Source organism: Nicotiana tomentosiformis, chromosome 12 (assembly GCF_000390325.3).
Source record: "Nicotiana tomentosiformis chromosome 12, ASM39032v3, whole genome shotgun sequence".
NCBI lineage: Eukaryota > Viridiplantae > Streptophyta > Magnoliopsida > Solanales > Solanaceae > Nicotiana > Nicotiana tomentosiformis.
Window position 1 is genome coordinate 74,824,813 of NC_090823.1, and position 21,865 is coordinate 74,846,677.

At 38.4% G+C, this 21,865-nt stretch overlaps 1 protein-coding gene across 1 annotated transcript in view; it reads right to left on the reverse strand.

Moving 5' to 3' along the window:
* Positions 1 to 10,510: 10,510 nt before the first annotated feature.
* Positions 10,511 to 21,865, reverse strand: part of LOC138903710 (lysine histidine transporter-like 2) — an 89,189-nt gene continuing 77,834 nt past the window's right edge. Inside the window, exons 6-10 of the mRNA XM_070192185.1 lie at positions 12,192 to 12,511; positions 11,426 to 11,541; positions 11,243 to 11,301; positions 11,052 to 11,120; positions 10,511 to 10,609 (exon numbers count right to left, since the gene is read on the reverse strand). Of these exons, the coding sequence (XP_070048286.1) occupies positions 10,511 to 10,609; positions 11,052 to 11,120; positions 11,243 to 11,301; positions 11,426 to 11,541; positions 12,192 to 12,511 (663 nt within the window). The remainder of the gene's footprint in view (positions 10,610 to 11,051; positions 11,121 to 11,242; positions 11,302 to 11,425; positions 11,542 to 12,191; positions 12,512 to 21,865) is intronic.

Here is a 21,865-nt window from a genome sequence, read left to right on the forward strand (position 1 = left end):
GTGTTAAGATTTGAATTTGAATTTGGTTGAGAAAGTTGACCTGATCGTCATGTGGATGTATGTGAGCTTAGTGGATTATTTGAGGTACTATATGGTTTGTGTTATGTGAGCTTTTGAAGGATTTAGTTGAATCTTCCTGCGGTATTATGGCAGTAATAGAGTATGGGTTTGGTGAGTTATCATATGTTCTATTCTATGGCATTGATTTAAGTGGGGGAGTTTGCTATCAACGATTTGATTGCATGGTTACGTGTAGTATTGGTTTTGGTCTAAAGCATACTTGTGGATCGGTTATGACTTGCAGAGGTTGAGATGAAGGATGACTCGAGTAAAGGAATTTCTGGATACGGGTTATGTTACACCTTATGGGTATATGGAAATCATGGAATGATTGAGTCGTTATTCGTGAAAGATGTAGTGCGCATGCAGTAGGAAATTGCTCGGTTTCTTAAAGGTGTAGATTACTTCTTTGGGTGTTGTTGTTCTAATGGGGCACATGTCGTTCGACCCGTTTGGCCGGTACAATTGAGATTTGAGTAGAGTGGATGACTCTCGAGAAGGTTCTAATGGGTTCAAGATTTATATGTAGTAATTGAGAATTTTGCGGATTTGTATATGGCAAGAATGTGAGATTTACGTTGGATGGTGTCGAGGCTTGTGGCATTTCTATATTATTATGGATTCTACATTTCAGCATCAGTAAGGTGAAGGAAATAGTTTTGGATTTACAGAAGGTCTCTTTAGAGTGGATGTCTCGGTTGTGGCACTTTTGGGGTGCTTAAGAGGGAATACAACGACTTATGGGCCTTAGGATGGTGTTGTTTTATTTTAGGATCTCGCGGGGTGAGTTTTGGTTAAGGATCGTGGTGTTCTGGCAATAAGAAGTGTCACCTTGAGGGTAATTCGGAAGGAACTCAGAGGAATAGTACAACTTGATATTAGGTTAGAGCAGCAAGGCAATAAATACAATTGGTTCCTTGGGGTATTTATGATGTGGTGAGTCTCTACAGGTGTTTCGTGGCAATACTCTTGGGTTTGGAGACCTGCATGGCTTGGTTGAGTTAGAGGGATTCGGTTCTGATGGCTTGGTGGCGTGTTAATGGGTTTCAAAGAGTTTCGATGGTTGCTACCACGGTTTGAGATAGATATTTCCTACCGGCGTGAGGAGCATGTTGCGTGTGGTGATTTTCTCCTGGATGAGATCCAATAGAAGGTTTCTGGCTAATTGAGTATGTATTTTGCTTGTGACTCAGAATTGATTATGAGACTCTCGTACTTTTCATATTCATGATAGATGCGGTATGTTGTGGGGAATTAAAATTTGAGTGTGCAAGGTCACAGTTTAGTTTTGAAAGGAAGGGCATGAATTCTTAGACAACATGGGCGGTTTCAGATGACTAGATGAATGATATTACCACTTGGTATTTCCTGAGGAGAGCGTACATTTCAGAAAGTGCACTAAGTGTTGACGTACATATACTTCATTGGTATTGCGGTACTCACATGGTTGATTGGCTGCTGATATTCAGATTTTGTTATGTGGCACGAAAGAATTTTAGAAGTATTCCTCGTGGGATGATCGTGTATGAGAGATGTGTTAGACATTCGGGCGGTGGAGTTGGGATAAGATATGGTGATTCATGTATTCTACGGATTCAGAGACCAAGAGTTCTCATAAGCTGATCTATTTGTGGTTGTGGACTGTGAAAACGTGGCCAAAGCTATCCAGATGATAGTATATGTTATGGTTAGGTCATTATGGACTTTCAGAGGATTATTTATCTATTTGTGGATGACCATAGTTGATTTGGGGCCCATTGGTAGGACTAACGAGGATTTGTATTCTACATCGGGTCATGTTGGTCGACTACATACTGCTATTGTTGGGGGATGTGCCATTCAGTTAGAGTGGAGCTTATTCGTGCTCTGATATGATCTATGTGTTACTTTTCTATGCCACTAGGGGTTTGGATTTGTTGTTTATATGCACACATAGTGCGGTCCTATTTGGGCCTTATAGCAGAATTCGAGCAGAATGGTTATTGGGGTTCAGAATGGTTGATTACGCTTTGGTTATGGCCTTTGTCCGGTTATGATGTATGGTGCTATTTTCTTCTCGGTGGTTGCGGTCATGCACATTTGTTACTAGGCATCAAATTGCACGTGGTTGTTGATTTTGAGTATGGTGGCTTGAGGTATTTCATATAGACCAGTGTTTGGATGGGGTCACGCATGTTGAGATATGATCCTTTGTGTTAGATTCGTGCATCTTGGTACTACTATGTAAGATGTCTTTGTAGAATTGCGGTTGTGGTGGTACTTGTTGAAGATGTGGGATGGTTCTCTTGTTTGAGTCATTTTCCATTTTGGGTACATTTGAGTTGTTGCTTATTGTGCACGGATTGCACAGGTCGTGATTCTAGGTAGTATTGGTGTGGCATGTCGATAGGATAGTTGGGCCTGATAAAGTGAGGTCATTGGACCTAGAATGGGTGCCATCAGATTTGTTTGCAGCATATTTGGAACGTTAATATCACTAATCGGCTTAGAAATTGGCTATAGTTCATGTCAAAGGAGAGGGAGCTCCATGGATTGTTGATCTGATGAGTAGTTATGAGTTTCTGCGTGCTTATTTCATCGTCGACAGTGTACGAAGGTTTTTGAACGAGGTTTTGTTTGAAATGAGGTTATTACCGGTAATGAGTTGTTTTGAGTAGCAATTGTGATCGGAAGTAATTGCTATTAGTATTTGAGTTATGTGGTATATCATGTGATTTTGTTCTAGGTTATGGTTATGATTTGATGCAGTCAGTTCAGACTAATACAGTGTTTAGATGCGAGATTCGGGACTTATAGAAAATTTCGGATGTTGGAAATTGGATTATGTGGTTTACGGGCTTAGGTTGAAGTAATGATCTTAAGTTATGTTGGGTTGTCAGGCCTATATGGAATAGGGTGACGTGGGTTCACCCCTGTGTATATGCAGGGTAAGGTTACACGGAGGATTGATAACTTTGGAACGACTCTTGGCACGTTCGAGGACAAACGTATGTTTAAGTGGGGGAGAATGTAATGACCCAACCACAGAAGCGGCGTGTGGCACAGAAGCGAAAATTGTTTGGCGCGCCTGCCCGTGCGCAGAAGCAGAAAATGTCCGCAAGTGCGAAAGGGATGGTTTTCATGGGGCTTCGCAGAGGCGAGATTTTATCCGTAGAAGCAGAGGTCGCAGATGCAACATTTTGACCGCATATGCGAAAACCGCTAGGCAGAAGCTATAAAAATCGAGGTTTTGGTTCTTTTATCATATTTTGAGATGTGGGACTCGGATTGTGGCGACTTTTGAAGAAATTTTCATCACAAGGACTGGGGTATGTGTTCTACACTTGGTTTTCATTATATTCCATGAATCTATCTTCGTTTTTGGTAATTGGTTTGTGAATTTAAAGAGGAATTTGGGGGAGTTTGCCTAAAGTTTCATAATGTGAATTTTTGAGTTTTGAACATCGATTTGGAGCCGGATTTGAGTAAAACTAGTATGGTTGGACTCGTAATTGAATGAGTTATCGGATTTTGTAAGTTTCATCTGGTTCCAAGGCGCGGGCCCGGGTTGACCCTTTGGCTGATTTTGGGCTTTTGATTAAGGATTCGACCTTTACCATTTGGAATTGTTTTCTTGGGCTTTATTTGATGTATTTGAGTTCCTTTTGGCTAGTTTTGAGCCGTTCGGAGGTTGGTACGCGTGGGATGGCATTTTTGGAGCATCGCTTGGCTTACTCGGTATTGGATTTGGCTTGTTCGAGGTAGTAACACTTCTAAACTTAGTGTTGAGGGTATAAAATTCTGAATTACGTGTTATGTGATTTATTTGGAGGTGACGCACATGCTAGGTGACGGGCGTATGGGCACGCACCGTAAAAATTGAGACTGAGTCGATTCCGTAGAGTTGTGTAGTTAATTAACTTGTATGTTTCCCAGTATTTGTCATGTGTTAGATAAACTGAGCTGTGACTCATGTTAGAAATCATGCTTAGGCAAATGCTGGTATTATTGGGACCCACTGATGTCATTTCTGCTGTCGAATTATATTTTTAAATTATAATTTCATACTCAGCCATATACATTCATTGCATATCATATCTCAGTCCCTGTTGTTAATTGTTGATACATCACATCATCATTTTGGGCTAGGTTCATGACATAGTGAGCCCGAGAGACTGGAGAGATTGATGACTGAATGAGGTCGAGGGCCTGATTGTGAGGTTATTGATACTATAACACGTGAGTTGTCCGTGCTGATCCAGATATTGATACTATAGCACGTGAGTTGTCCGTGCTATTTGCTCTGCATCTCCCGCTCGGTTTCCCAAGTAGCTTCCTCAACTGGCTGACCTCTCCACTGCACTTTCACCGAAGTTATGTCCTTTGACCTAAACTTTCGAACCTATCGATCCAAAATGGTCATCGGTTCCACATCATAAGTCAGATCACCATCCAACTGAACTGTGCCGAAATCCAAAACATGAGACGGATCGCCGACATACTTTCGGAGCATAGAAACATGAAATACTGGATGCACACTCGACAAACTACGTGGCAAGGCAAGCTTGTAAGCCACCTCTCCAATCCTATGAAGTACTTCAAATGGCCTAATATATTGAGGGCTCAACTTGCCCTTCTTCCCGAACCTCATAACACCCTTCATGGGTGAAACCTTGAGTAGAACCTTCTCCCCAACTATGTAAGAAACATCACGGACCTTCCTGTCGGCATAACTCTTATGTCTAAACTGCGCCATGCGAAGCCGATCCTGAATCAATTTAACCTTATCCAAAGCATCCTGAACCAAGTCAGTACCCAATAGCCTAGTCTCACCCAGCTCAAACCAACCCACAGGAGATCTACACCGTCTCTCATACAAAGCCTCATATGGAGCCATCTGAAGACTCGACTGGTAGATGTTGTTGTAGGCAAACTCCACGAGCGGCAGAAACTGATTCCCTGAACCCCCAAAATCAATGACACAAGCGCGTAGCATGTCTTCCAATATCTGAATAGTGCGCTCGGACTGTCCGACCTTCTGAGGGTGAAACGTCACCTCAACCTGGATACCCAACTCTCGCTACACGTCTCTCCAAACCTGTGTGCCTCGATCTGAAATGATGGACACTGGCACGCCGTGGAGGCGGACAATCTCTCGGATGTAAATCGCAGCCAACCGCTCCGAATAATAAGTAGTCCCAACAGGAATGAAGTGTGCGGACTTGGTTAGCCGATCCACAATCACCCAAATAACATCGAACTTTCTCGAAGTCCGTGGGAGGCCAACTACAAAATCCATGGTGATCCGCTCCCATTTTCACTCTGGAATCTCTAACTTTTGAAGCAATCCGCCCGGTCTCTGATGCTCATACTTCACCTGCTGACAGCTGAGGCACCGAGCTACAAACCCCGCTATATCCTTTTTGATTCTTTTCCACCAATAATGGTGCCTCAAGTCCTGATACATCTTTGTGGCACCCGGATGAATGGAGAACCGCGAACTGTGGGCCTCCTCAAGAATCAACTAATGTAGCCCATCCATATTAGACACAGAAATCCGACCTTGCATCCTCAATAATCCATCATCCCCAATAGTAACATCTCTGGCATCACCATGCTGAACCGTGTCCTTAAGGACAAGTAAATGGGAATCATCATACTGACGCTCTCTGATGCGATCATATAAGGATGACTAAGAAACTACACAAGCTAGAACCCGACTGGTATCCGAAACATCTAATCACACGAACTGGTTGGCCAAGGCCTGAACATCAACTACAAGAGGTCTCTCACAAACATGAATGAATGCAAGGCTACCCATACTCACCGCCTTTCTACTCAAGGCATCGGTAACCATATTATCCTTCCCGGGATAATCCAGAATAGTGATATCATAGTTCTTTAGTAGCTCCAACCATCTCCGCTGCCTCAAATTTAGATCCTTCTATTTGTACAAGTGCTGGAGACACCGATGATCTGTAAACACCTCACAAGACACACCGTAGAGATAATGCCTCCAAATCTTCAATGGATGAACAATGGCAGCTAACTCCAAATCGTGGACAGGGTAGTTCTTCTCATGGGGCTTCAACTGATGCGAAGCATAAGAAATCACTCTACGCTCCTGCATCAAAACACATACAATACCGATCCGAGAAGCATAACAATACACTGTATAAGAGCCTGAAGCTGAAGGTAAAACTAGAACTGGAGTTGTAGTCAAGGCGGTCTTTAGCTTCTGAAAGCTCTCCTCACACTCATCCGTCCACTTGAAAACAGCACCCTTTTGGGTCAATTTGGTCAAAGGCAATGCGATAGACGAGAAGCCCTCCATGAAACGACGATAATAACCGACCAAGCTGAGAAAGCTCCGAATCTCTATAGCTGAGAATGGTCTGGGCCAACTCTGAACCTCCTCTATCTTCTTCGGATCCACCTGAATACCCTCACTGGACACCACATGCCCCAAGAACGCCACCGAACTAAGCCAAAACTCACATTTGGAGAACTTAGCATAAAGCTTCTCCTCCCTCAACCGCTGCAACATAATCCTCAAATGCTGGGCATGTTCCTCCTGGCTACGATAGTATACCAAGATATCATCAATGAACACTATGACAAACGAGTCGAGATAAGGCTGAAATACACTATTCATCAGATGAATGAATGTTACCGGGGGGTTGGTCAGCCCAAAAGACATCATGGGGAACTCATAATGACCATAACGAGTCCTGAATATTGACTTTAAAATATTTGAGTCCTGAATCTTCAACTAGTGATACCTAGATCTCAAGTTAATCTTAGAGAACACCCTCGCTCCCTGAAGCTGGTCAAATAGATCATCAATGCATGACAAATAATACTTGTTCTTGATTGTAACTTTGTTTGGGTCGAATTCCAATTTCGGAAGTTGGAGTAATTCCGTAATGTTATTTGTGACTTGTGTGCAAAATTTGGGGTCAATCGGACCTGTTTTGATAAGTTTTGTCGTTGTTTGTAGAAGTTGAATTTTCTTAGTTTCAATAGGCTTGAATTGGGGTGCGATTCGTGTTTTTGAAGTTGTTTGATGTGATTTGAGGGCTCAACTAAGTTTGTATGAGGTTTTAGGACTTGTTGGTATATTTAGTTGAGGTCCTAGGGGCCTTGGGTTGATTTCGGATGGTTAACGGATCAAAAGTTGAAGTTGAGTGATTGCTGAAGTTGGACCTCTACTGGTGTAACCGCACCTGTGGAGCTTTGATCGCAGGTGCGGGCTGGCTTGCCTAGGTGCAAGATGGAGGGAGTGTGCAGGGGGTCGCATGTGCGAGGAGTTTTCAGCACCTGCGTGGCCGCATGTGCGGTGAGAGGTGCGCAGAAGCGGAAGGCGCGCAGGTGCGATAGTGAGTTCCGCATCTGTGTGACCGCAGATGCGGCAGGGGAATCGCAAAAGCGAAACTGGGCAGATGGGCTTGGTCGACAGAGGCGGCTTGGGTTCTCGCAGAAGCGAGTACACAGAAGCGGAGTGAGGGACCGCAGGAGCGGAATGAGCCACAGATGCGTGTGTGATGTCACTTCTACGACTCCGCAGAAGCGGAAGTGCTGGGCAGATTATTAAAACAAGGGTTCGCGAGGCAAGATTCGAGGCATTCAGAGGCCGTTTCGCGAGGCAAGAGTGTGTTGGAGTAGAGATTTGCTTGGATTGAGGTAAGTAACAGTTCTAAATTTGGTTGTGAGGGTACGAAACCCCGTATTATGTGTCATGTATTTGGTTTCGAGGTGACACACATGCTAGGTGACGGGCGTGTGGGTGTACACCGTAAGAATTGTGACTTGGTCAAATTTCATGGAACTGTGTAATTGAGTAATCTGTTGTTGTCTGTACATTCTCCATATATTAGAGATATATTAGAGAAATTGAACCACAAATCATGTTAGCAATCATGTTTAGACTATGTGTTGGCACTGTAGGGAACCATAGAGGTCGTGTACATATTGAATTATCTGCTAAATTGTTATTTTGTACTCAGTCACAATTATACTCGTATATTACATCTCAGTGTCTATTGTTCATCATTGATGCATCATATTATTGCTGTTTGGGCTGCTTATCATGATTTCTGAGAGCCTGAGAGACTGGAGAGGATGATGACTGAGTGAGGCCGAGGGCCTGATTATGAGGATGTTTATGGGATTGGGTTGCACGCTGAAACATGTTTCACTGAGGTATGCCATGATTGACTTGTTATAGCGCTTGGGCTGAAGGGGCCCCTCCGGAGTCTATACACATCCCCAGTGAGCGCATCTACCTACTGAGTGCCGAGTGCCGGGTGCTGAGTGATTGAGAGAAATGAGTGACTGTGAGGAAAGAGTGAATGTGAGGTTGGAGTGAATGGGAGGACTGAGTGACTGTTGCTCTGAGAGGATGCATTGACTTCATTATTTTTGCACTTCACCTGTCATATATCACTGTCTTGAAATTTCTGAGAGATATTATCTTCTGTTTTAGTTGAACTTGACATGAATTTACTGTTTTGGTCTTAATTGTCAAACTTGAAATCATGCCTACCTCCCTATGATGAAATTACTGTAATTGGACTATAACTGTGAAGCTCATCACTACTTTCAGTTCTTTATTTAGTATTGTTACTTACTGAGTTGGTTGTACTCACGCTACATCCTGTACTTCGTGTGCAGATCCAGGTATTTTCGGACACGGTGGGTGTTGATTCTATCGCACGGTTGATCTTTTGGAGATTCCAAGGTAGCTGCCCGGCGTTTCGCAGACCTTGTCACTCCATTCCTATCTTTCTGTTTATTGTATTTAATTTCAAACTATCATAGACAGTATATTCTAGACTTGTGATGTATATATGCTCATGTACTCTGTGACACCCCGATAGTTGGGAACTTCTGCGTTGTGTTTTGGGTTTCTATCCCTGTTTTATTAAAACTTTTATTATTTAAACTACTTTAATTCATTTTTGTTAAAGGTGTTGGAATTATTTCGAAAGAACGGCTTGCCTAGTACCACGATAGGCGCCATCACGACAGGTTAGAATTTTTGGTCGTGATATGATGTAATTAAGAAAATTGGGATTCTAATCCCTTCTGTTTGTAGTTGTTGTACTAGACACAGGAGGAAACAATGTCCCATATATTCAGAGATAGCCAAATTGCTAGACAGGTTTGGTTCTTCAAACGTAATTATTTTTTGGGGTTTGATTTAGCACTGGTCATCTAAGACAAACCATCATGAATTGGTGGTTAGCTAAAGAAAGAAATGGAGTTCACTCAGTGTTACTCCAATGTATACCGTCTATGATTTGTTGGAAAATTTGGTTGAACAGATATGCAGCAAGGTTTGATAATAAATCCATGTCAGGGTGGCATATCATCATCTCAAAGTGCTTAACATTAATCCTTAATTGTCAGTTTCCTACTCTAAAACTTTCACAACTCTGGATTGATAAGTGTAAGTATGTGGAGAAGTTATAATTTTCTATTTACTCCCAGGCTATTAAATGGAACAAACCCGATAGGGATTGGTTAAAATTGAATGTTGATGGATGCAACAAAGGTAATCTTGGTTCAGCAGGAGGAGGGGATATCATAAGTGATCATCACGGCAACATGATGAAGGCTTTTGCAGAATTCTATGGCCAGTTTAATAGAAGCTAAGGCATTATTGCATGGTATTAAGTTTATGTAGTAATTCTGGTTTTTTGAAAGTTCATGTGGAATCTGATTCAATGTTTACTGTCAACATGATTAATTGAAAGATGGTACCTTCTTGGCAAATCAAACATATTATTGAGCATATTTAATTTGGGAGGTAACTACGACTGGAGATTTCAAGTTTACACACGCATTTAGAGAAGGCAACATTGTCGCAGATCAACTTGCTAACCTAGGAGTAAACTCACATAATTGTGCTATCTTCAATAAAATTGTTTCACTGCATAGAAATGTTAGGGCTTCAATGAATTTAGAACAGGATGGTTTACCAAATTTTCGATTCGAGCCCAAAAGAAATTATTTTGTTGTTAATGATGATATCTCTTGGCAGTGCATTGCTTAGAGTGTTTATGACTAGATTGTATGTAGTAATGTATGATATGAACTATCCAACTTGTAAAAAGGTGTCCTTAACTCTCAAAGAATTCCTTTGTGATCAACTACAAACTAGATTGGGTTCCACCAATCTACACTTTGTAATTGAGGTCAAGGTTTATATCCTCCTTCGTGTAATTGTGATTTTTGGAATACGCATGTTGGAGTCTGGCCTAACTCCTCTATCCCTGTGATGGAACTTTGATTAGAAAAACAGTTCAATTGTCCAAAAATTATAATTCAAACTTTAGCAAACTTCCATATATAAAAGCTCTTCTGAAAATGAAAGAATTATCCTAAAATTCTGCATCTATGCCTTACAATAAACAGGTAGGATATAGCACATAATTTAACATCTAAAAACTCAGATTGGCCGTATCGATCAGGTGTAGAAGCGATAAGTCTTGGCTGATTTGATGATACTCCATAATCCACCAATGGGAGATGTTAGAGTCAAAAGTACACCCACTATAATGCAAAGCTGCAACATAAAGAGAAAAAGAAAATAAGAGATAGGGGTAAGTAGGGAAAAAGCTTGCACGAAACGTTGCATGTACAAAATTATATTAATTTATCACAGTTAATTTATATATTGATGTGAGAATCTATATTTATTAACAATGATAAGATGCTATATCTTATGCAAAAGACACTTGTTATGTACTTATTGCTTTGATGCATATCATCGAGTGTATAAAAAGTTTTCCCCTAAATAATTTGTATAGACATCGCTATTTATATCAAATCAATAAATATGTACGTAAGATATTTATTTTTCATAAATACATTTTTAACTTAACTGTGGTGAAGTTATATGCACTCTCATTTTAATTTTTAATCGTTGAGTTTTATTGATTAGTTTGATGTAAACACCAAGTGTAAGTAAATTTCATGATTATATTTACAAGTTCTGGTAAACTTACCCAGTTCGTACACCATGACAAGCCAAACTGTCTGGGCTTTTTTATAATAAGCCAGATGATGCATGGAAGCTGTAGGTAGAAATTAAAAATATAGTAAATGTTAAATATGTTTGTCATATGAGTATTATATAGTCATAGTTTCTGATTTAATGAAGTGAAAATTTAATGAGTTATCTATGAAATATACTTACATAATATGAGGTTGGTGCCAGAGCAAAACCTCCAAAGAATCCCACAACCAATGTAAATGCTACAATAACAGAAGACCATAGCAAGAATATAAAAAATACATAGAAAAGAGCAATTAAACAACTTTTTCAGTTTATTTTCTAATTGTGCAAAAATATTTTCTAATAAACAAGTAAATAACTTACCAACAAAAACCGTACGCACACAAACACGTAGAAGAGTGGAAGGATTATATTTCAATGACTTCACAGCGTATGCCTCTATCATATCAAACACTGGCATTGCATAAACCTGAAATGAAATTAAGTAATATACAACAGATTAATTAGGTAAATTACTAACATCTAAGTTGCTCATAATATATTATCAATTGAGGCACATCAAAGACTTAAAGAGTTTATACAGTTGAAGTAGGTTTCCCCAATTACATATAAAGGATTAAATTTATATATATGCACTGTGTAAAATTTTTATTATACTAACTATTTTAGTCTACTAAAACAAGTTATGTACTCTTTTTTTAGGTTAACATATTTTATTTGTACTGAGTAGTTACTTGTTATTATTGTAGACAGTGGCAGAGATATCCCTTAGTATGGGGTGTCTGACACGGGTTAATTTGCAGCGAACTTTTCAAGCTAGCATATATGAAAATCGACACCATTTGAAAATTATGTAGAGTAACTGTTAGTTTAAGACATAAAGACTTAAAAGAACCACAGTCCTAGGTCTAAAAGTTGTGGCAATAGACCGATACTACTTGCATAAAATCTTATACAATCAAACCTCTCTATAACAGCCTTATTTGTTCCGGATTATTTTGGTTGTTATAGCGAAGTGTTGTTATAGAGAACATATATTATAACATAGCATAAAAATTGGTTCCATAAAAACTTGGCTTTTACGGTGAATGGTTGTTATATAGCGATGCTGTTATAGAGATGTCTGACTCCAATGACATGAGCGACAACAAAAATGTTAGCAGTTGCAATAAGCCATGTAGGTCTATGTAGTGTGAGCAAGATGTTATCATCAACTCCATTACCAAACACCCAATATCCAATGAAAGCCACAGGCAAATAACACAAGGCCACTATAATATAAGCTGTGAATACACCTTTCCACATTGCTTTTTTTGAAGGTGCATCTTCTGTTGAAGGAATTGTAGCTTGAATTTCAAGAACTACATTATGTCCAGCATATGCAAACGCTACATTTCCTAATGCACTCAGAAACATAAACACATTATCTGATGTTTTTTCACTTTTTGCCTGGTATCATTTCATGCATCTCCACCATTTGCCAGATTGTGTAGAATGTTATAATCCATGACAGTAACGTTACCGTTACACCAGCTCCCCTGCAACATTTATTACAATTTAATACAATAATTAGATGAATGTAATATCACTTGCAAATTTTAATTTGATCTTTCAGACAACAAATTTGTATAACAAGCTATAATTACCAAAATTAAAAAAGAAACAAAAGGAGATATCCTAGAATATATGTATGTCGACAGTAACTTTGGAGACATCCGATAAAAAGGTATGTCAACTTAATTACCACAAATGTATTCATTATGTCAATAGTCGAAAGGAAAAAAAAAACTATATCATTAACTCAGAAGATATGCGCGCATGGATGCGGTAAAATTAATTGCATTGGGTGTTTGCATCAAATTATATTAACTAATTAACATGGTTAAATGACTTAATAAAATGATAATATCATGCATCTATTAGTTCGATCTAAGCATAATATTCGGTTAATTTATGCACACCTCAATTAAAAGCATATAGATCAATTGGTGCACCGTTGGCGCTTAAATCAAGCGATGATGAATATTTTAGATGCAATTCTAATGCGTAAATGCGATTAAAGTATCGTGGAAAACATTAAATGAGTAAAGAAAATTCGTTTCCAATAATAATATGAAACAGTAGACGCTAAGATGAGATCAAGCAGTTAAGACTCTCAAGGCAAAACATTAAATGCGATTAATGAAGAAAAACGCCCCTAGTATCAATAGTTCTACTATTTTCCAGATTTCCAGAATCAGTTTTTTAAAATTTTCAAAAATTATAAAAATAGGTTAGAAAAACTGCTAATTAGATGATATCAAGCAGTTAGTTATACAAAACCGGAATTTGAGTATATCTAAATTTTAAAACATTCATAGTCAAGACAATTCCTTATCAAAAATTTTGATAATGAAGAATAAAAACAAATAAATAACATCATATCTTTGTTAAAATTACTGCATTATATGCAAATTATTGAGAATAATTCCTTAAGTGTCTCACAGGCTTTTTTGCTAATTGATCGAACAATAGAAACGGTGATGATATTGACAATTTAAACCAATTCTACTAAAAGAAATAACGAATTTATGTGTTTTTACTTTTTATCATGCACTAATATTATACACCATTGATTTCTGAAGATTTACATTTCTTTAGTTGTTTTTTTCCTTTTTCTTTTCTACTGGTGAACCGGAAAAAAAATTAAGAAGCACACTGATATTTCACGTTGAAAAATTAAAATACAAAATTCAGTAAAGACGCAAAAGAAGTGATTTTTTTTTTGAAAATTTTACCTCTTATAGCAAAGCTTTATACCCTATTTATTATAAATAAAAACCCTTTAAAATATTATTTTCTATAGCTACCTTTTAGTTTTTATAACAAAATATGTACTTATGGTCACTTCCTACCGTGAAGCCATTAAATACGCTGTCTAATATTTTTTTCTCTCATTCTTTCAGTTTATTCCCTCTCAAAATCACCGTATCTTATTTCTCTCTACACGATCTCTCTCTCACAGCGCCATTGTCTTCCCCATTGTTGAACCACGATTCTCCTTTATCTGCAGGTTCTCTCTCTAGATTGTTCTCAAACCCTAGATCTCGATTTGCTGGATTTCATCTCTGTTAACATGAGTTTCAAAATGTCTTGATCAAAGTTTCTGATATGAGTTGTATCTTTTCCTAAAGTGAAGCGGGCATGGTCTGTTCATAGCTGAATTGATTTTGAATGTTGACATGGAAGAGGTGATCACGCCCAACTATGCCTTATAAAAAATACAAGCGGTCGTCGCAAATATATTCTGGCTAATAAGTCCGAAGTCAAATTCCATAAGGAATTAACCTATCAACCATAGTTGCTAGACCCGCACAAATTCACCCAATCAATTTTCAGAAATATTTGAATAATAATTTGGATGTTTATTAACTAAATATTACATAATGAAAATGCAGTAACAAATGACTAACTACGAACGGTTTGTAAACAAGAATTGGAAAGATCTAAGGTTGTGATTTTTCCTATTGTCGGAATCTTTTCCGCTACGTTTTCTATAAATTCGCCTAAGTCTTCTCTATCGATCATGAGCACTATAACTGTCGTAACTCTCTCCCGAATAATTACCACAATTTACTAGACATATTCTGCCGAATTACGCTAGCTGGTATTAAGTACGGCTCACTCAGATCGTACCAAGGTTTCATTATCTCTAATCCCACCTTTAAACCCTTCGTATTGATCTCTCATATACGTTAGGAGTGATGTTATTCAACAACTATCTAAATATGCACTCTCTCCCGAGTAATACATACTAAATAGGCACAGCTAATTGAGGGCCCTTCAATCAACCACATGAATAGTATAGTTGAACAAATAGAGAAAATACTACGGTAAATTTATATTAACGTAACAAGAAAATTATCCTTCAATAGGTTCCATCAAAATCCTAGATTAGGAATTTTAGCTACTCATACTCATAGTAACAATATCCCAAATATTTTGCATAATTAAAGTACAAGTAAAGATGAAAGGATATAGAAATCGATGATTCTAACTCCCAACAGGTGATTCCACAAGCTATTCTTGCCTCCGGTTGCAAAAGTCCCCCAAAATGGCATTTTTAGGTCTATTTATATGTGTAGAAAAAGACCTAAACGTGTAGGCAAAGTCCTAGTCAAACCCAGAGATGAAATAAGTCTTCAAAACTCGGACTGTGAGTGCCCAGACCTGGCCTCGCGAGGCCTAACGCCTGGTGTACCTCGCCCCAAGCCTGGCGTCGCCAGGTATAAAGCCTGGTCTATCTCACTCCTGCCTCACCTCGCCAGGTCTATCACCTGGCCTTAGCCTGGTGTCGCCAGGTATAAGGCCTGCACTAGGCCTGGCTTCGCCAGGTATAACGCTTAGTGTACCTGGCTTCGTCGGCTTCTCCTTTTCAACTCCTCCCGAGCACGCTTTCGACTTTTAAGTATCCTTTTTTCTCTACTTTCATCTCCAATTCACCTACACACATAAAATGGCGTTCATTACGAGTAAATAAAGTGTAATTTATCATTAAAGCATATAAAATGCAAGGCGAATAGTGTGCTAAACCATGAATTATAGCCACACATCAATACCCCATACTTAAACATTGCTCGTCCTCGAGCAATCGGACCAACTTATAGACACAACCTCACTAAGCAATTCCCTTAACTCCTTGCACCAAGAATATTTAAAATAGTCTAAGCACCACGGTGTAATATCCTCGCCTCAAGATTTGACTCACATACCATGACTTATTCACAAATTACTTACTTAGTCTAACATGGAGGTCAATGACATTACCTTTCCTTTATGAATCACGTGCCCTCACCCAACAAAGAGCTCAGTTCCACACACGATGAATTTTAAGAACGTAGGAACTCAAGATAGGAAAAAATTCACTCGCTCTCAGAAATAACATTCATATGCCACAAATGATGCACCATAGGCTTGCCCGTAGTATAATACTCTATTAATCGAGCTTATTTAGTCTAAGATCAAATAGGACTTTGATTGGTTGTAATGTACGCCGCGGGTCGGGTAGGATATATTTGGATTTGTGAGTGACTACACCTCCCTAAGCACTTTAATACATATACTTTAACATTCCAGCCCATACTTATGTCAAACCAAAACTCCACCTTCACATCAATGTATATTACCCCATACTTCTTTAAGCACAATTACATTAAGAGTCACCACTTATCTAAGAATATTCTTTTTCATAGCAATACAACTATTTTTGTCTTTTTTTTTTCTTTTTCAATTCAAGCGGCTCTTAATTTTTCAAAACAATGCACCTTTCTCCTTATTTCATTAGTTCCACTCAAAAGCCAAACCAACCATCCCACTCTTTTACTTTTACAAAGTTCATAACAATTCAAGTGCTCATTAGAGGTGAAACGGTTCAAATAGATGGTTAATTCAAACAATTGGGTAAGGCTTGTAGTGTGGTTGCCAAAGAAACAGGATTACAGGCTCAAAGAGGTTAACTACGTTACATAACTTTTAGGTGGGTAAACTATATATATCTGGCTTAACAAAGAAACGCCTATATTACTTCTCAGAATGAACAAGACTACTATTTCGCTTTGCACACACACAGGGCAAGTTCTAGACATCAAATGCAATGCACAGAATACATACAAAACTCTCACACACATGGCACATAACTCACTCAGGATTGGTTTCATCGCGACACTCCAGTCAAAGCAGTTAAGCAAAATTAGGAATCTACGATTTAAGGTATTTATGCTAGAGTCAAAAACCGAGCCTAAGCGTCACGACCATAGTCCTAACTATTCTCAAGGCATAACAAAGCTAAGAGATATTGCTACAATTAAATGCATAGCTTCGTGGTTCCTACTCCTAAAAATTAAAACTAACTACACCCGGTTCAACTAAAAGCTCTTGGAAAAGAACCGCGGCCCAAAGAAAAACCAAGGGGGAATTACTACATTACCTAAAAAAAATCTTCTTTTTTTTCCTCTAGACTTACTTCCCTCAGGAAAACTATCTAGGAGATCCATCGTCGGGAAGAGTCCAGTTATATTTTTTTTAATAACTAAACAAATAACAAAAACAAATCACTAAACCAAATTCTTAAAACAAATAACTAAAACAAGTATCTAACGAAAATGACACTTACTAAAACAACAAAACAAACAACTAGAAGTAATTTCTACAAGTCCCCACCCCACACTTAGATCATGCATTGTCCTCAGTGCATACACAAATTGACAAAACAAGAAAAATGAGTAGGGTGCAAGGAAACTCCCTGATCAAATTGCGTCTTCATCCTCTGAGGCTCTCCACTCTTCATCATGTGCTTCCTCCTCCTCATCATCATCGTCCTCATCATCTGACTGCTCCGGCTCGACCTAAGGCTGCTCAGGAGTGTTGATATCCTCATCATCGGGGAGTCTGTAGCCATCACCTATCCCAACCAGCTGCTGGCCATGAGCGTTGAGCGGGTACCGCTGCTCCAATAAGGTCCTCTCCTCAGATGTGGTTGGTTGACCTCCTATCCTTAGCTGCAAATCCATCATCCCATAGAGATGGGCCATAAAACTATCATCCCGAGCATTGCGTTCGGTACTTGTCAAAGATATCTTGATTATGGGAATAATTTAATTCTGACTTCTTGTGCTAGTACAATTTGTATGTATTGAACGGACCAAGTAGGGATAAGTATTTTATACTGACTTAATAAAATAACTTCTCTAGCCACTAAACGTACTTATACTCTTAATCTTGATATAATTGTTATTGGTTGTGTATATTATTTATTGTTTTGATTTATTAAAAGGCGAGATGTTTTTGTGGGTCAATATACCTGGTAAATTGGACAATGATGATATACATTGGCGAAATAATAGTTAGTTGAAGGAATCCATATCTTGGTCTAGAGATAGATGATACACCTTTATGAAAGCTTATAAGTTTTCATGTGTAAACCCTGCAAGTGTATTTTGTATCCGTCACATGATATAAGTTAAGCAAAAGTCTAAAGAAAATAATCAATGAATTAAATTGTCAGTAATTTAATTTATTTGATTAGTATCTGAATCTTAACACGGGGAGCTAAATAAGGTTTAATGAAAGAATTTCAAAATTGAACTGAGAAGTGCAGTTACGAATTTTTAGTGGAATAATTCGTAATTTATTATGGCAGTATTAATTCGGATATTTTGAATTAAGTCCATAATAAGAAGTCTCGTTAATTAGATATTGTGGTCCCTGTTGTGCCTGAATAATTAGGAATTAAAAAAAATCATATTTTTTGGTGGAAAAGGAAGACCCAACAGGTTTAGGAAAATGTTTTAAACCCTAAAACCTGTGGCTATATTGAGGGGTCTTATTCCATAAGGAGGAAATATTTTTACTACATGAGAAATTCGCCCACACGAATTTTGCTAATTCCGGACATTATTCGGGTCACACAATAAAAGACTGTGGAATTGGAAGATGACTTGAAGGCTCTTTTCGCGATAGCGGTCACGCTTCAAGAGATATGTTTGAGTAAAATCAGTGATTATGTGTTGTCTATATTATATGCAAGTGATCTTGGCTATTTGCTTCCGCTGTTCATACTTGTTTTTCATCAGTTGGTATCAGAGCCTGCTTGCGTCTAACTAGATAACATGATGTATATTTGTATATGTGGTCTGATTATTACTTTACTATTACTACTATATATAAGCGGCTAAGGCTGTACAACACATCAATCCTGAATTGTACAAAATGCATTGTGTATTATACTTTTATTTGAGCATGTCTTATTAGCGAATTGACATGTGTACCGCACCTTTACTTTACCAAAACCACGTGTACTTTACTATTTCAGATACAAACTCTCCGATTATCCATCTCTCCACTCCAATTCTCTCTCCTCAATTCCTCTTTGTGATTTTCTACTTGCTTCGCTATTTCAAGAATTCAAGATATAATCTTTTTGTTTTGGTAAGTTTTTCAATTATTGTGGGCTTCTCTGGATCTCTATGTTGGAGTTTTCTCCGCTTTCAATGTTCAGAATTCTTTCATGAGTTTTGTCCTTTTTTGCTTTTACCTTCTGCTTGCTATAATCTTCTAGTATGGTAACTTTTCTCTCTTAGTTCTTTCTCTTGCACCGTGTTCTGGTTTCACTTCTAATTTTTTCTGAAAGTTTGTCCATATTTGATTCAATTTTTTTTTGCATAATTTATTGCCTAGATTTGCTACATGCATGTATGGAATTCTATCTGATTTTGATATATATGTTTGGCAAGAAATACTTAGGTGATTTTTTCTGTTATTTAAATTTTTAGTTGTGTAAAATGGCAATTTGGTGTAAATGTTTTGTTCTTTTGGAGTGGGTACACTACAACAAATATGAGCTACCACGATATTTAATTAATGACTTTATAATAAATGTCGGAAAAAAGATAATTTATCGACATTTATTAGAAAATATTACAAAAATACTGACATTTAATTAAAAATAACAAAAATGACATTTAGTTAGTGACATTTATAATAAATGTAAACAAATTACTATTTTTCCTTCCTTGGTAAAAAAGAAAACTACTACTTACTTACTAATTTCAAAAGAGAAATTGTTTTGCAAAACTTCCCCCCAAAATTTCCCTCTGAAAATCTCCCCAGAAAAAACCCTACTCCCTGCGATATCCCTCTCTCAGAAGTCATAACATTGTTCATTTCCCCCTCCCCAATTTCTCTATCTCATCCAAATCCCCCCTCCCCCCCCCCCCAACCGTGAACCTCAAGCACCTTCAGGAATAGCAGTATGAATGTATCCTAGTGTACTGTCTTCTTGCTTAATGTATCACTCTCTCAGAAGTCATAACATTGTGTACTGTCCTTTTTATTCTTGCTAGGTGACGGGCGTGTGGGCGCGCACCATAGAAATTGAGACTCAGTCGATTCCGTAGAGTTGTGTAGTCAATTAACTTGTATTCTTCCAAGTATTTGTCATGTGTTAGAGAAACTGAGTTGTGACTCATGTTAGAAATTATGCTTAGGCAAATGCTCGTATTATTGGGACTCACTGAGGTCATTTCTGATGTCGAATTATATTTTTAAATTATAATTTCGTACTCAGTCATATACATTCATTGCATATCATATCTCAGTCCCTGTTGTTAATTGTTGATACATCACATCATCATTTTGGGCTAGTTTCATGACATAGTGAGCCCGAGAGACTGGAGAGATTGATGACTGAGTGAGGCCGAGGGCCTGATTGTGAGGTTATTGATACTATAGCACGTGAGTTGTCCGAGCGAATCCAGATATTGATACTATAGCACGTGAGTTATCCGTGCAGCACGTGAGTTGTCTGTGCGGATCCAGATATTGATACTATAGCACGTGAGTTGTCCATGCGGATTATAGAGCTTGGGCTGAAGGAGCCCCTCCGGAGTCTGCACATCCAAAGTGAGCGCAGGTGCCTATTGAATGCGAGTGCCGAGTGATTGGGAGGACTAAGTGGATTGATACTCTGAGAGTATGCATATGGTTGTTCACTATGTTGTACTACATTCGACATACGCACTTGACATACAAGCATATAGATGCATTTTTTCTCATGTTGTACGGTATCACGTCATGCATGAATTCTCATACACATTGGCATCTAGGCATATAAATGTACTTTTCCTCATGCCATTTGAGAATGAAACATTTACCTGTTGAAATGTTTTGGAAGGAAAATCATGATTTTACAAACCTTCTCATATTTTGGTACTTTCGGTAAAAGATTTGGGTTTTCATTGTTATACTTGAAAAGCATGTCTATTTTCTGAAACCGTGAACGAGATGAACATTATATTTCTGAGTTATTTTTTGTACCACTTTTATTATATTGTTATGAGATGTTATTGGCTATTGGTGTTGGACTTTGACATGTGTTCCAGCTCGTCACTACTTTCAACCTAAGGTTAGGTTTGTTACTTATTGAGTACATGGGGTCGGTTGTACTCATACTACACTTCTGCACCTTGCGTGTAGATATTGGATGTTGATGTTGCTGTGATCGATGGGAGCGGGATTTAAAAACGTACATGCGATCCGATTGTAGCTGCTTCTTGTTCATGATAGCCATATATTTATAAAAAACTGTTTATGTACATTTCAAACAGATGATGAATTTATTTCATACCAGCTTGGTAAATTCTAATCTTAGAAGCTCATGATTTATACTACCAGTCCTTAGGGAATGTATAAGATTCAGATATTTTCTTTCACTTAATTGTCTTATTAAATTTCATGGAATTGGATAGTTGTTATTTGGCTTACCTAGCGAGTTGGGTTAGGTGTCATCACGACTAGTTGAATTTTGGGTCGTGACAAGTAGGTATCAGAGCTCTAGGTTCATAGGTTCTACAAGTCATGAGCAAGTGTCTAGTAGAGTCTTGTGGATCGGAATGATGACATCCATACCTATATTCGAGAGGCTACAGGGAATTTAGGATAATTTCCCATCTTTCTTTCCTTATCGTGCGGAATTGATTCAGTTTGAAACATAACTCTTTGAATTCCCTCCACGCATCCGTGTGCGCATGTAAGCGCTCGGTATCGGCTGGTGATTCCATGGATGAGGTGCAAGTTGTCATTTCTGGGTGCTGATGATGGGCCAATCTGGAGGACTTGAGGCCGGGTTTTGACTGTAGCTCGAGCATGTAGATTTCGGCTGTGTGGGCACGGTCTTTTGGGAACTTATGTGATCGATAGCGTCCCTATGAGTGGAATTTGTGACTCGATGAGTGGCCGGATGGCTATATGATGAGCATGATGTGATTG